The sequence below is a fragment of the Leuresthes tenuis genome, unplaced genomic scaffold, assembly GCF_036924035.1.
Source record: "Leuresthes tenuis unplaced genomic scaffold, fLeuTen1.0.hap1 SCAF_9, whole genome shotgun sequence".
NCBI classification, from domain to species: domain Eukaryota; kingdom Metazoa; phylum Chordata; class Actinopteri; order Atheriniformes; family Atherinopsidae; genus Leuresthes; species Leuresthes tenuis.
In genome coordinates this window covers 6,900,960-6,915,982 of record NW_027325363.1, presented here as the reverse complement: position 1 = coordinate 6,915,982, position 15,023 = coordinate 6,900,960, and the positions used below count along the sequence as shown (strand labels likewise).

Here is a 15,023-nt window from a genome sequence, read left to right as displayed (position 1 = left end):
GAACTTCATCATAGATACGAGGCCTGATGCATTTGGCAAATGAAAAAAATGTTATTTGCAGATGTTTTTAATGATTTTTGCGGTTCAAAGTCTGATTTCAAGGAAAAATAGGAAAAAGTGTTTAAATGTGGAGATTTTCTGTTTAATTTAATCTTGATTTATGATATTTCTGCTGTTTTTTAGCACTTTATCATCATAATCGGATGATAAAGAAAATCATTGTGAATAAACCTGAAAAATCAGCCCTTGTGCAAAACACTTGTTCTGTTTTAAGGAATGAATTTCTTCACTCTTTAACTATTTTATTTACTTCTTTTTCTGTCGTTGCCTCCCAGGTTGCAATAAAGATCATAGATAAAACACAGCTCAACCCAACCAGCCTACAGAAGGTGAGTCCACATCCCATCGACATTTAACTCAAGAGTTTGCTTTGAACAGAAAGTAGTTTGAGCCCAAGCTGTTTATCATTTTATTCAGAGACGTAACCAACCCACAGGCTAAGTGTACTTACTGGGATTCGTGTTGAATCAGGAGCAGTCATTGACCACGCCTTTGTGTGTTGACATGCTGCTATTCTGTGGGTCATAACTCTTACTTGATCCTTGCATACAGTAGAAGTCTGAACTCTGACCTTTTGGTTGTTCTGTGGAGCTGTAACCGGATCATCTGAGGAAGAGCCGAGGCGGCCTCTTTTCAGCAGCGCCGCTGTTTGATTAAAGGCTTGTTCTTCAAGTTTTGAGTGGGATTTAAGTCTTTGGCCAACTCATTGTATTAAGCATTCATGTGTTCAGTCCACAGAGCTGCTAAGCAGTGAGTTGTTCTTTGTGTCGGGATAATGTAACCATCATTTGTTCATGCTGTCCACTGGAACTAACTGTGGTGAGGGCTTGGAGAGTCATCTATCAGTGTATGCCTGTCTGGTGACATCTTGGGTCACGTTTTAACTACATGTGTTGCATTCAAGGCCTCCCTGACGTTAAGGCCTTCATTGTTAGGTTAGGTGTGAGTGATTCATCTGTTCATTTAGAGCAGTCTAAAATCAGAGCAGACACATTGTCTCAGGCGTGGAAAGGAGCAGCGAAAGTAGAAAGTTCCTCTCAGAGATATTTGGTGGCTCTGCTGTTTGTAGGAAATACTTGCTGTCGAAAACCTTGTGTCTGCACCACTGTTGCCCCGACGCCTACGAGTCTGGTGTGTCGTTGTTTCTTAGATTCCTAATTTCTGTCCCTTTATTTATTATCAAGACTCAGACAGCTGCTTAGATAACTACCATAGCATCCCATACTCTGTCAACATTTGTGTTAAACACTAAAACTTCATTGGATGATGCAGGGAAATCTTCAGAGGTAAAAACTTTGGCATCGTCTGTGTATTCGTGTGTGTTTGGACTCCTGTTAGAGTTAGATATATATTACATAAGAAGGCCTCAGTGACCTTTAAAGATCTCAGAGTTTCTCTATCAGTGCTGGTTGGCCTGACATTCCCAGAGCCTTCAGTTTTCAGGCTCCTTTATGGTGTAACCTGCTTCAAACTGTTCTCTTTAAAGGAGCTTTTACTTCATTTGCTGCTCTTTCTGTCCATGGAGCCACAAACAGCATCAACCAGCACCTCATTTGTTTTCCAGATGTTTTAATTATCTAAAATTAATGTGACCTGTTGATTTATTTTATCATAAGTTTGGTGCCTCTTTTATTTCAGAGGAAGAGAAATATCAAAGCAGTATTTTTATATCCTTAAAAGTCTAATAAAACCATTTTACCCCATAAAATTAGTGAGTCATTTTGATCAAAACCCCGTTTATGAGTTTATTTTTCGTTCTGAAAAGCACTTTTAGTTGCACTTGAAAAGCTTTATTTGGATAAAGCCGGGTTGTGACAGATGTAGCTGTTATCATCAATCATTTGTCTGTTATCGGTTATGTTATATGAGTATATAAGTGATTACCATCGTCTCCTCACAGTGAGAGAGTCACTGGTTCGATTCCCGACTGGGACCTTTCTGTGTGGAGTTGTTCTCTCCGTGTACTCCGGCTTTTTCCCACCGCCCAAAAACATGCATTTTAGGTTAACTAGTGTCCTTAAATTGTCCCCAGGAGTGAGTGTGAGCGTGGTTGTTTGTCTCTGTGTGGCCCTGTGATGGACCGGTGAGCTGTCCAGGGTGTTCCCCAATGACAGCTGGGATAGGCTCCAGCTCCCATGTGGGCCTACATTGGGTATAGAAAATGGATGGATGGTATAGAAATGATCAAAAGTTCAATCTGTCCGCCTAAAGTTGCAGTATCACAGCATAGTTGGACAAGCTGCTGTGAACGGATATTCTCCACCACAGCTTTAACCTTGCATGTACTCTGTGTGACAGACTCACAGTTATGGCCGCTGTTCTCACAGTTTGTACAAGTGGTTCTTTGTTCAGCGACAGCTCTGCTGACCCAAGTTTACTTTATCTTCACTGCAGAAAAACACTCACTTCCTCATGATCAATACTGCAACACAGACGTGCACAGTTAGCTTATTGATTCATTCTCAGATGGTTGGGTAACCTGTTCAGGCCGGGTTATGGTTCTCCCGATGCCACACAAGTTGGCTATTGATGACGTCTGGCTCTGTGTGACGGTCGGTCCACCTGACCTAGATACCGATCTAAACTCTTATGTAGGACAAAACCAAAAGCCAATATAATGACACATCTATTAAAGGCATATTCCACTGTAGAAATCTCATAATCCTAAACCCTACTGTATCCTAATCCAACCTTGCCTCTTTTAAACATTCTCGCCTCTTGAAATCCCTTCTTGATACCCTGATTCACGAGAATTAACATAAAATCATGAATATCAACTTTATCAGTGACTTTAAATGATTTGTCTGTGGTTCAGGGAAAGCACAAGGATGCAGAAGGAGAATGTTACTCAGAAGAAGATATTCTGTGACATTATGAGCAACAATAGTCTGAAATACCTCTAAAAGCCAAGATGAGGCCTGAGGAAACAAAAAAAAAGTGCTTACAAGATTTATTTTTACTAAGCTTCTAACATCTTACTTTGTGGAAACAAAGGATTTAGACTGAACCTTTATGGCTGTTGCAAATCCCTCAACCCTTGAGCTGTTATAGCTCTTGAGAAAATGAATTATAGTGGGTGAAGAAGGGAAAAACCCAACTGTATCTTTTTCTTTAATTCACACTTTTCAGCTGTTTAAAGTGTTTTTGCTGCGGAGGCGTGTTTTTTGGAGTTCCCGCTGAAACGGTAGCAGAGCTTAGTCTGAGCAGATGTGCTGAGAACATGATTCTATTCCAGCTGTAATGTGTGCTTAAGTCTCGGAGCTACAGTATGTGTTGGTACTCTGCAGCTTTGTGGTGGTGTAGTGCTGCATAGCGCAGCTGTGTCAGGCTGCCGGTGACGTCCTGTCCTGTCAGCAGTATTGTGCTGGGTGTAGGACGCTGTGGATGCTGCCAGGTGACACTGCCTTATGTGTCTTTGTCTCCGTCTGTCTCTGACATGTCCGCCCACTCACTGCCCATTTCTTTTTCCTGCCATCATTTTCTCCACCAACTCGGGCTATTTTGTTCCATCTTCACATTCATTTAGTCCTAAAACTAAATCTAAAGGTTAAACTTATTCAGAGTGATTGTCTTTAATGGGTATTAAACTCAACCCAGCTGATGTTTAGTAGATTAAAATGTCGAATTTTCTGACAAAACCTCAATATGTAGATTTATGCACAAGTTGTAGCAGAAAAAAAAAACTATTTGAGCGTCTCCAACAGTAAATGTTGGGCAGCAGTTTGAGCTTTTGCTTTTGTTAATGCCATTTATCTGAATGAATGAATGAATTATTTTTAAGGGGGGTTGTTTGAAGTACTTTGGAGCAGTCCGTGTCATACTTGAAGCAGTTGGAGTTTGGAGCTTGGAGAGCTATTTGTTTATACTTATTTTGCTCAGTCTGGGTAGCTGTCTGAGACAGAGGTGGTGTAAATTTCCATCATCTAGTGCTCTCAAACTTCTATAAAGTTTAGGTTTGACTTGTTCTAGAAGGAGAAAATGTCACTTTTCTGGTGGCATTAGCCGTTATCTGTTAGCTTTAGCTCAGCAGACATACAACAGATCTCTGACTGCTGTGTGCTGCTGCTAAGAGGTTGACCGCTCCCAAATAATACACACAATACTCCTTTAAAAACTAAATATCCCTTTTATTTGAACTGGAATGTGTTTGCTGAATCAATTGTGTTGCCTTCAAATGCCCGGATCCTGCGTGGATCATCAGATTAATCTGACCTCTGTTGGTCCTTAGCAGCATTAAGTGGGTTGTGTCTTTCACTGGGACATTGATTTATTTGCTCCAGTGTACATAATTTAAATTAACTTAGTTTTAATGTTAAAAAGTTTTCTGAGTTCACATGAGGCTCTCATTTCCCTCTGTGTCTCTGTTGTGGCTCAGTTTATATTTTCAGTTGCTTTATGTCCTCTCCTCTGTCCTCAGCTCCACTTTCTCATATTTTCCTCTTTTGCCCTCCTCATCCACTCTATATTTTTCCCCTCGCTCCGTGTCCTGCTTGTCTCACCTCTCTCCCCAGACGTTGCCTTGCTGTAGTAGCTCCTCTGTAATCACAGCTGTACTCTTTACTCTCACACCGTGTGCGCTCAAAAAGTTTGGGGACTTGGGGACCGTTGGGTTATGGTCTTTTAAAGGAGTCCCACAATGCTGGATTGTTGCAGTGATACCTCAGGAAGTATCGCAGTTTGATACCATTGCTATTCTTACCTGCAATCGACCAGTCTTAAAGGTTAAATACACAGCATAATGTGTTTAACTCCTTGTTATGTGAGCATGTGTTGGGGTTCTGGCGTCCTTACCAGAGAACTAAGTTACTGTATCGGGCTGCGTGGTGAACAGGAGACCCTCGTATTAACTATTTGTAATTATATTATATTAATATTTATTTATTACTCTTCTGGATAAACTTTGTTCTTTGGCTTGTTGTTTAAACTATTTAAACACACGATGTATGCCATGACTTTTACTAGTTCTGCCTTTTTATAAACTTGGATTTATCAAGCTTTTTTTTTGTTTGTTTTCTTAAGTCGAAGCGTTGAAATGATTGGACGACCCTTGATCTGTGGGTGGAGATTTGTGACTGTACACGCGTAATTACTGACGAGCACAAAAATGACTGATAAGTCGAGTCAACACTGATGCTCTTTGTACCAAAAGTCTTGACGTAAAGCTCCAGAATCAGCTGAAAACTCAATCTGTTCAGGTGTGTTTGAGTTATTTTTATAATATTAAGCCTATTGCTTACACTGAGGGTGACTAACCATGAATGGGCACAACGAAATCTCTCGTCCAATCATCGTGCTGCTTTTATTAAGGAGTTATTTCAGAAAGTTTAAGCTCTGACAGCGTTTTTTTAAGCAGATTTAAGTGCAACTCTTTCGCAGGAGCAGCATCTTCTGTTCTGGTCTGAGTTTGTCTGTTTTATTAGTTATTATGTACGGCCTGTTGTGCTTTTTAGTTTCTACTCCCAAAGCATAAAGCTGCTCTCTTTGTTTATTAATTTATTTATTCTTAACTTTAAAACCTTTGGTACTTTTGTTTTTTAGTCATCACCATTTAAAGCACGTTTAGCTCAAGTTGGCGAATGTGTTGCGCAGTCAAAGAGGAAAAGATGTGAGGGTGAAAATCATCAGTTTTCCTTCTCGTCTGCGTTGAAATGGGTAACACGGTTTCTTTGTTAAGCAGATGATTGTCAAATTTATGCACCACTGAGGCAGAGGGAGGGATGATCCGTCCAACCTCAGCGACATCAGCGTTGATGGTGTTAACTTTATTTTATTTCAACGAGTCCGTATTGTTTTGTTTGGGCCTAAAGGTACTTCTGAAGCCCTTTCTTGGGTGGACTGTGTCTTTTAAATTTGACAAGCAGCTGTCCTCAGCAGTTGAGGTTGAAGAAGTCGAGGTAAAGTCCATTTTGTCGTGGCAGGAGCTTGAGAAATTGATACATGCGCTCAGTACGAGTCGTCTGGATTATCCCAACGCTCCGTATGTTGGGATTAACCACACTCTGCTGCTCGTCCTTTAACAGGAACTCGAGCCATTTCGAGCACATTTTGCTCATGTTAGGTTCCCTCCTCTGGTTACCTGTGCAGTGATCTGACTTAAAAGTTCTTTAGCTTGTTTACTAATGCCTTATCGGTCCTACCTCTCTGACCTGCTTCAGCCCTGTGCTACTTCACGGCCTCTAAGATCTGCCGACCAGGCTTTTTATTGTCCTGAAAACGAGGCTGAAGTTCAAAGGGGGATCGGGCTTTTTGCAGCTCCTAAACTGTGGAACGAGTTGCCTCTTGCAGACCAGACCAAACACACCTGATTTCTTCTTCTCATCATGTTTCATTCTTTACTTGTATTCTGTACTCATGTTTATTTTGCACAGCACTAAATGTGCTTTATAAAAAGATCGTATTGATTGAAGAAGAAGAAGGCAATTAAATGCTTCTTGATGCCATGAGACATTAGTGTGTTTAATTATAGTTGATGAAACTCCAGCAGCTAAATATCTGAGGTTGCTGCCGTTTTGCATTATCACAAAGCTGCATGCCTCAACGCTTTATTCTCGTTAACATGTTGCCTTTGGGTGTTGATTGACTTGAAAATGTGTAATGCAGAAGGAAAGGTGTTACAAGTGGAACTGGAAATCGTGATGTGGGAATATGTGTAGTAAAGTGGGAATACAAAGCTATTCTCTTGAAATAAATTGTACTTTTCTGTTCTTATCTTAAGCCTTTATCACTGTACTGGGGGGTTGGGGGGGGGCTCTCTTCCCCTGCTGTATGTGATGTTGGATAATCTCCCAGACTGTGCCGGGTCTCGTGGTTGTTACCTTCAGAAGTGGAGAGCAAAAGTAAAGTGGATGCAAGACGGCGTTTAATGCCGTGTGAAGTGTTTTGTCCCCTGCTCAGGCCCCTTCAGCCAGGAGCTAAATTCCAGACAGGCAAACAAAAGAGGCAGTCGTGTAGGGATGAGGAGGTGGGGGGTGGTTTGTGGCGCAGGAGCAGGGACCCCGAGTAAGACGAGCGAGAGGAGGCTGCTTGTGTGTGTGAGAGCAGCGATGTATGAAAAAGGCGACTGAACTCAGCACAACACACCCTCGGCTCGGCCTTTTTATGTATGTGTAATTCCATTATCTGTATTGGTATTGTACACTGCATATTGTCCCTGTGTGGGTGTCTGCGCATAATAATGTTGTGCCTGCTGTATGCATTGTTGTTACTAAGCCAGTCTGTGAGGGAATAATTAGACAATGAAGGGACAAGAGTGCAGACGGAGCAAAAACACAAGGTTCTCCCAGCAGCTAGTCATTATTCAGCTGTCATACCACAGCAGCATGCTTGTTTTTGTTTAGTTAATATCTACAAAGTAGCTGTGAAGCTGCTTATTATATCAAGCTGAGTCATGATTCTTACAATGTGGGTCAATATATGAAGCCAGAATTAAACTCTGGCTCCTCCTCATGAATGTTTCAGCTTCCTCCCTAAACAGGCCTGAGAGCTGCGCTCCCTACGGTACATTAAGTGGAAGGAGGGATTGGGTGGAGGTGGGCACATAGTTGGACTTTTTCAATTTTGTCCTGCGACTAGAAGAAGAGAAAGTGGGGAAATTCTCGGGTACCTCACCTTGTTGGACTGTCTCGAAACATTTGATGAGAATGCAGCAAATCTTTGCCTGAAACCTCCTCCAAAGAGGAATCCACATGTGCTGAAGTGGCTCGAAGACTGGAAGAGTTGCTCAAATGCTGAGGATGCACTGGTTGATCGTCTGGGGACCAGAATCAAACAAGTTTTAGCTTTACAGATTTGACCAGTGACAGATCAGGCCCTTAGAAATCAGATTGTGATTGTTTGTGTGTGTCTAATGCTCAGTGTGCTGCTCAGTAATATTAACAGAATTTTCCTCGAATGCAACATAAACAGGCGGCACATTTAAGTCTTTATAAGACTCGTGATTTCACAGTTTAATAGTTACTGCTATCGGTTTGAAAGACACAATAATTACAGTACCTGTTTCTACAAATTCTGAGGGTGTCTGAGCTCCTTTTTTCCTGCATGTGGAGGCAACTTTCCTGCTGGAAAAATGCTGGTAAATGACAACAAAATCCTGAGCAGACACGAGAGGTCCCCCCTTTACATTGGCTGTAATGGAGAAAAACATCAGTGCTGTCTGATGCAGACCTGGCTCAGCCACTCAGCCATCATACACTTTATGATATCCCTGAACTTGTTTGTTTTCTTCCAATGAACAATTAAAGTTAACTCACATCAGATGCCCTGAGATTTACAAATGAAATCCACAGAAGATATTTGATCGGACAAAGTGCGCAGTCACTTTATTAGATGGAATAGTGGCATTGGAATAGAAATGTCGGCTTTTACAATCAAAATCTTCGTCCTAATAGGCTCCTGCTTCATATCCTTGTTGAACAAATCTGATGTTTTCCCAATAAATGATAAGTTGGACATTGCTGCCATTTATTTTGAGTGTTTGTAGGGGGAAAAGAAAGTGAAGACCTATAATTTGGTGTGTGGAAAATGCCTCTATATCCATTAAGGTCTTTACGTTCCTTCCAGAAGCTTTTGGCTACGGAGGTTAGCATTGATTATTCTCAGTATCTTGGTTCAAACCTTTCTTTGTGCAGGTTGAATCCTCTTCCCATCCCTTTGTGGGTTTTTTATGGGTTTCTTTCAGCTTCCCCATTCAATCCAAAGACATGCTTATAAGTTGAGGTTGGTCAGCTGCTGAGTTTTAAATTGCTTGTACAATACGTGACTGTGTGCGGGTGTTTATATCTCTGTGGTTGTCTGCTTTTAGTCCATGTATGTTCATTGGCAGGATGGTATGCATGTCTTGTGATAGTGTCGTAAGAAGTCTTAAAGGTTTAATAGGTCTTAAACAGTCATTTAATAGGAACATTTCTTCATTTTCTTGTTTTAACTGGTGGGCTACCACATTGTGAAGGTTTGTCTTGTTTAATTACTACAAAAAATAAGGCTAACGTGGTGCATTTGCTCCATTAAGCTGAAGCTCTTAGGTGTCGTTGTACATTCGTGTGCATCGTAGTTCAGGCATTTCTTACGCTAATGTTAAGAGCTTTTCAATCCTTCCAGAGCGACCGTTAGCAGCGGGTCAGAGGGAGCCCCAATGATCTCGTGTTTTAACCACTTGCTGAAGGGCACCACGAATGATGGACTTCCACGTCGCTCTCGATTGACTTTCGTCACCGTTCTACACTTTTCTAGATCGGTCTTTGCTTGTTATTTTTGTTCTCCTTATAGCTAATTTGTGAAGTTGCCTGAAAGTTTTAGCATGTAAATGGACACCAGCACCTCCACTTCTGATTCTGAGTTCCTGACGTCTTCGTAGTTTTTTGCCCACCTGGGTCCCGTTCACCGGTGAACAGTCCCACAAAAGATCAGACATGAGCAGTAAATCAGAATTGAGTCTGAACAGAGTCAGAGTCTTGCTGTAAATGGTAACCATTGAAGTGCTGTACTGTCTGTCAGCAGTACACTGGGGCCATTCACAACAAGTGCCCTCAGCCGGGAGAAGCGAGTTCATTAGTTCATCTTATTCAGGCATTCTTTATCTTCCACCCTCTTTTCTCTTCTTGTCTGATTTATTCTGATTTTGTCATTGGCTGCAATCTATAAGAGGAACTGTCAGGTACTTTAATATGTTAGACTGTGGCTGGATGTTCATGTGTAAGTTAGACGAGCGTCATCAGTGCCTCATTTTCCTATTTCAACAACATTTTCTTCACACTCTGTCTGGATCTCTGCGTGAAGGGAAGGAAAAACATGGATACTCGGCATGGATGAGGAGGACGAAGGCCACAGGAATTAAGCCTGAGAATCATTTAGAAAAACAGTGAGAGCTCTGACTCTATACAGAAAGAGAAACATACAGATACTAAAATGAGGTAAGATGGAGTCAAAAAGCAGCCAGGAAGAGCAGAAAACTGAAGGATGAACGCACCTCTCAGGAGGACCACAGCTGTGTGTGAGTCTGAATGTGCAGCTCCTGCCATGTGTGGCGTTCCATGACTTCCCATAACCCCCTGGGGAGCAGGAGATCCAAGCCCAGGGATTAATACCCGGGTGTGCATGGCAACTGTGACGCAGGGCCGTACCCAAGAGAGAGGAACAGGAAGCTATTATATAAAAATGACAGCAAGACAGTTGAATTATTCTGTGGCCTGATGCTGCATTCAGTTATATTGTGTGGAAACCCCTTTTTGCTTCAAACAAAGAATAAACGTCATGTTCATAATCCTCAAAAGTACGCCTGAAATTCCAATAAAAGACATCACAACTGTACAAAAGTACAGCACCATGAGCACTGATCAGAATGGGGACAATTTACTGGCAAATGTCTGCATCTTAACTTCTTAACCGTCTCCTTCCAGGTATCTTCTGTGTAGGAAAACGACTCCCAGCCGGTATTTGGATCTGTAAATGTTCGATATTTCAGCAAGCAGTGGTTGCAGATTGGATTTCTTGCTTAGTGGACCTTGTAGACGGGGGAAAAACAGGTGGAAATGTGGGAGAGTAAGATGTAAAGCAGTAAAAGACAAAGTGCCAATAACTCTTCTTAAAGCTCAGATGAACAGCTGATGCACCGTGCATTTAATTCAATTACACACATTCCCAGTGGACCTGTGTTTATGACAATGTGGCTTCTTATTTTAAGAGCACTAGAAAGAAGAACTGACAGAGAGGAATACAAACCAGTGTTAATAACCAGAGAATTTTCCCTGTAGTTTTGCCCTTGGTTATATATTTACACCAAAAGTAATGGGATGGGATATTAACTTACTACAGCTGTGAATGTCGGTCTTCACATACAGGATTTATTCTTCTGAAAACTACTAGAAATCAGATCATTTTTGTCTTTCGTGGCATACTTTTTGTGACAAACAGCCTAAAAACAACTCAAATTTCCAGGATAAAATGATACAAAGCGAAGAAAAGCAGCCATGGCTTGCATCAGAAAAGCCTAAATCACTTCTGCGGTTGTGTTTTTGCTGCTTGTGTTTTACACAGTGGTTGTTTAACCGGTACTGCAAAGTCATCTGAAGTCTGTGACTGTGTACGTGGGAGTTTATGAGCTTTGTGGTCCGTGGTGGCCTCATGCTGCTATAAAATAACATCCATGGAGCAAAATATTTCTCAGGTGGAAGTTCACAAAATCGCCTAAAGGGGCTAATAATTAGGATGGATGTGGGCGTTTAACAGAGTAGGATAAAGAAAGCCGGTCGAATGTATAATATCTGTCCTATCAGCAGCAGTTTAAGGTTGAATCCTTGTCCCTCTCGGCAGATCTCCTCCATAGACTCACTGATTCTGTGCTTCCCACTGGGCTGCAGAGGAATATATAATACAGAGATCCATTAGAGGAACTTGGAAACGTAGCCATAACAACATGAAAAGTCAGGATTGCGGTAAAGGGAGGGGCGTGTTTCCCGGGGCAGCTGATGCTCACTTATTAGAATGAAGACTCCGGCGCATTCCAGCTTTTGTATTCCTCCTCTTGCACAGCCACCCTCCCCGTCTCATCGTTTTTTCTGCCTTTTCACGTGTTTTTCCACGGGTCTGTGATTTATTCTTAAGGAATACTTAGCGGTGAAAGTTTACGACCACCTTTTACGGACCAGAAAGCGTTTATGTTGAAGCAAACTCATTTCAGCTTTTGTTAGAACGGAGGTTCATCACAGGCGTTAAAGCCCTCACACACACACACCGCTGCACATTGTATGTTTGGGATGGATGGTTTTCCCAAGTTATCTGCAGACTGATATCCATCAAAAAAGCCCTGGAACTAGAAAGCATTTAAGTCCGCTGGCCCCTGTGCTTTCAGTCACCTGTATCTTAAGCAGCTGGTCTCGTTAAAGGACTTCAGACAAGTTTTAGATATATTAGAAGCAGAAATGTTGGCTTGTAATTGCTGTTTTGTCTCCATTTAACCGTTTGTGAATGTGGTGTTAAATTTCTGGGTGTCTTAAACTTGTGTTATTTTAACTTCTGAGGTTTTATATAGTTCCCTTTTCATATCTATGTGTATATTTTATGTAGTTTTGTTGTGTTTATTACTGCTGAGCTGAGTTGCTGCCCATCTTGGCCAATAATACATGGTTTTACTCTTTAATCTTTTTCCTTCCCTGCTTTGTACGTTTGTCCTCTTACATTCCCCCCCCCCCCCTCTGCACCCACTCCACATCTCATTGCGTGTTGATAATTCGCCTCCTTTTCTATTTCTGTCGTGGTTTCCTGCTCGCACACTCCACTGTAACACACACATTTGTCTTGGTTATGCATCTGCACTCCTCACAGTGAAGCGTCGCTTCCCCTCCAGGGTCAAAATGTCTCACTTTGTCACTAATAACCAAATAAAAACAACCAATGATGGATGAAACCATTGACGTCATCGTGTGCGAGCTTTCCGTGATTTTAGCTCGTATCGCTTGTAAAACTCCCGTCTCATGACTGGTTTCACTGAGAGCGCTGGCATATTTCCTCTGTAATCTTTTAAAAGGAGTTCACAAACAAATGCATTACTTTAATTAGACAAAGAGAGAGAGAGAGAGATGGCGGCAGGATGAGGCAGCAGTTTGGAGCTCAGTGATGGATGAGAGGGCACCAGAGGAAAAGCACACCCAGGGGAGGGGAAGTCGACAGCGTAGCATCAGCAGGACGCTCCCTCGGGTGGCTCCAGGTCGGGAGGTGGTTGGTCACAATCTGACGGAGCACATGTGTCTGAAGGGATAAGATGGATGAAGGGAAGCCAGCTGTAAATACAAGCTGTGAGCTGTATGACTAAAATAATAATAATAAGGATGATGTGCTTCACGCTTCATTTGTGCAAACAAATCCCTTGAATTGTAACAGAAACCTGGAAAACTTGATATACGCGATATCGCCTAATTTTGGATAAAAGGTGAACTTTAACCCTTGTTGTTGTCTCTTTTTCAGCTGTTTCGAGAGGTACGAATCATGAAAACTCTTAACCATCCCAACATAGGTGAGTTAAACCACATAGAGTGGTTTGTGTGTGTGTTTGGGGGTGTTGTTTACATATGTGTTGACATGTCTTTCTGTGTGTGTTACAGTCCAGTTGTTTGAGGTGATTGAGACAGAGAAGACACTTTACCTGGTTATGGAGTACGCCAGCGGAGGTGAATACAGCGTCTTTGTTGCCAAGCATTGAACTGTGCCAATTAGATTCATTATTTCTGTGCTGTTAAGTTCAATTAGCTGATTGATTTTTATTGCATATCTATCTTGTGTGTTTGTGTCCATCACTCTGCTCTCATGGTGTCTCAGCTGTCTGTTTTGTGTAGTTTTGTTAATCTTGAAATTGTAGATTGTTCCGCTGCTTCCCATCCACTAATCTATGTTTGCAGCTGCCTTAATTTCACTTTCTTCTCTCTCCACGATCCCTTAATCCTCCCTCTGCTGTTCTCTCTGTATGTAGTGTGATCTCTGACTTCCATTACCTAATAAGGAGGCAGCGGCTCACCAGTGCTGCTCTTTTCAGCTCAGCCTGTCTCAGGGGTCAAAGGTTCACTTTGGGTTGACACATACATTTATGTGTCTAAAATGAGGAATCATTAAGTCAAGTAATTTGTTTTAAAATGAATGCACAAGGTGTTACAATATAGATCATGTTTGTTTTCTCTTCCCATATACCCATATTTTAATCTTAGTGTATGGTTTCAGGCCTATACAATATTTTTACAGTTAAATTTAGTGTTTAATAGACTGTTTGCTCCTGTGATGCTACAAAAAAAACGTATACAAGCTGGTTCTGGAGCTGGCTCTGAGCTCATCCCAGCAGATCACGACAGTCGTGCAGAAGAGGACCTAAAAGTAGACAAATATTACACTTGGTAATTTACTTACTGAGGAAAATAGCCTTTAAGAGTTCTATTAAATGCATTCAAGTAGAAAAAGTTGGTGTTTCTCATTTACAGCAGGGCAATCGGATAAGAATGGAACCTGTTAATTTTAATGGCCAAAGGAGATCCATGTGGAGCTCAGAAAAACAGCTGCAGATGCTCATCAAGCTGTAAAAGACCATCTTTAAAGAGTTTTAACATCACCAGTTCACAGATTATGTCGAGACTGATTAAATCCAGAGCATATTTAGTCTCTCCAGGAGTTCTCAACCAGCAAAGGTCACGACCAAGTTAAAGTTAAGTTAAAGAGCAGGTGTGGAATAGTTTGTAAGGTCACACAGGAACCCAAAGTAACGTTTAAACAGCGACACGCCCCTCTCACATTGGCTGGAGTCCACATGAACAGTGATGGTGTGCATGACGAGGCCTTCGGGGAAGCTGTAGATCTGCAAAACAACTGCTAAAGTCTCCCTTCCTGAGTGTGCACGAGGCGTCTGTGGAGAGAAAAAACTCCCTTTTAACAGGAAGAAACCTCCATCAGAACCAGAACCAGGAAGGGCGACGATCTGCCTCGACCAGCTGGGGTTGAGAGGACAGAAAAGAGGAGACAACAAGCTCCATAACACCAGACCAGGGATACCTGCTGAGAGAGAAACACAAACTAATGATAACAATGATGTCACATGTACATGGAGAATAAAGAGAGGTGCATCATGGGAGGTCCCCAAGCAGTCTGGGCTTATAGCTGCACATCTATGGGATGTAAAGATGTGAGTCAAAGGGCAGATCCTGGTCAAAAATTACTCCAAGGTTCCTCGCTGTTGTATTACAGGCCAAGGAAATACCATCTAGAGTAACTATATCGCTGCACTGATGTGTCAGACTAACCATCAGTTATTGGAAGAATTTACTCTGGCACAAAGCAAAGCGTTTCACTTATTTTGGATCATTTCTTCTGTGATGAAGTCCCAAATATAGTGCATTTGTCCATATTTGTGATTGTAAATATTGTGTAATTGTGCCAGTGCTGACGGAGTTGATTTTGCTGTAAAAAGGTCAGATGTTCTGCCACTCTGAGCA

At 41.8% G+C, this 15,023-nt stretch overlaps 1 protein-coding gene across 4 annotated transcripts in view; it reads left to right on the top strand.

Moving 5' to 3' along the window:
- Positions 1–15,023, top strand: part of mark4b (MAP/microtubule affinity-regulating kinase 4b) — a 50,255-nt gene that overhangs the window by 15,021 nt on the left and 20,211 nt on the right. For all 4 annotated transcript variants that reach the window (XM_072392078.1, XM_072392075.1, XM_072392076.1 and 1 more), the window contains exons 3-5: positions 336–389; positions 13,018–13,066; positions 13,155–13,220. In XM_072392078.1, the coding sequence (XP_072248179.1) occupies positions 336–389; positions 13,018–13,066; positions 13,155–13,220 (169 nt within the window). The remainder of the gene's footprint in view (positions 1–335; positions 390–13,017; positions 13,067–13,154; positions 13,221–15,023) is intronic.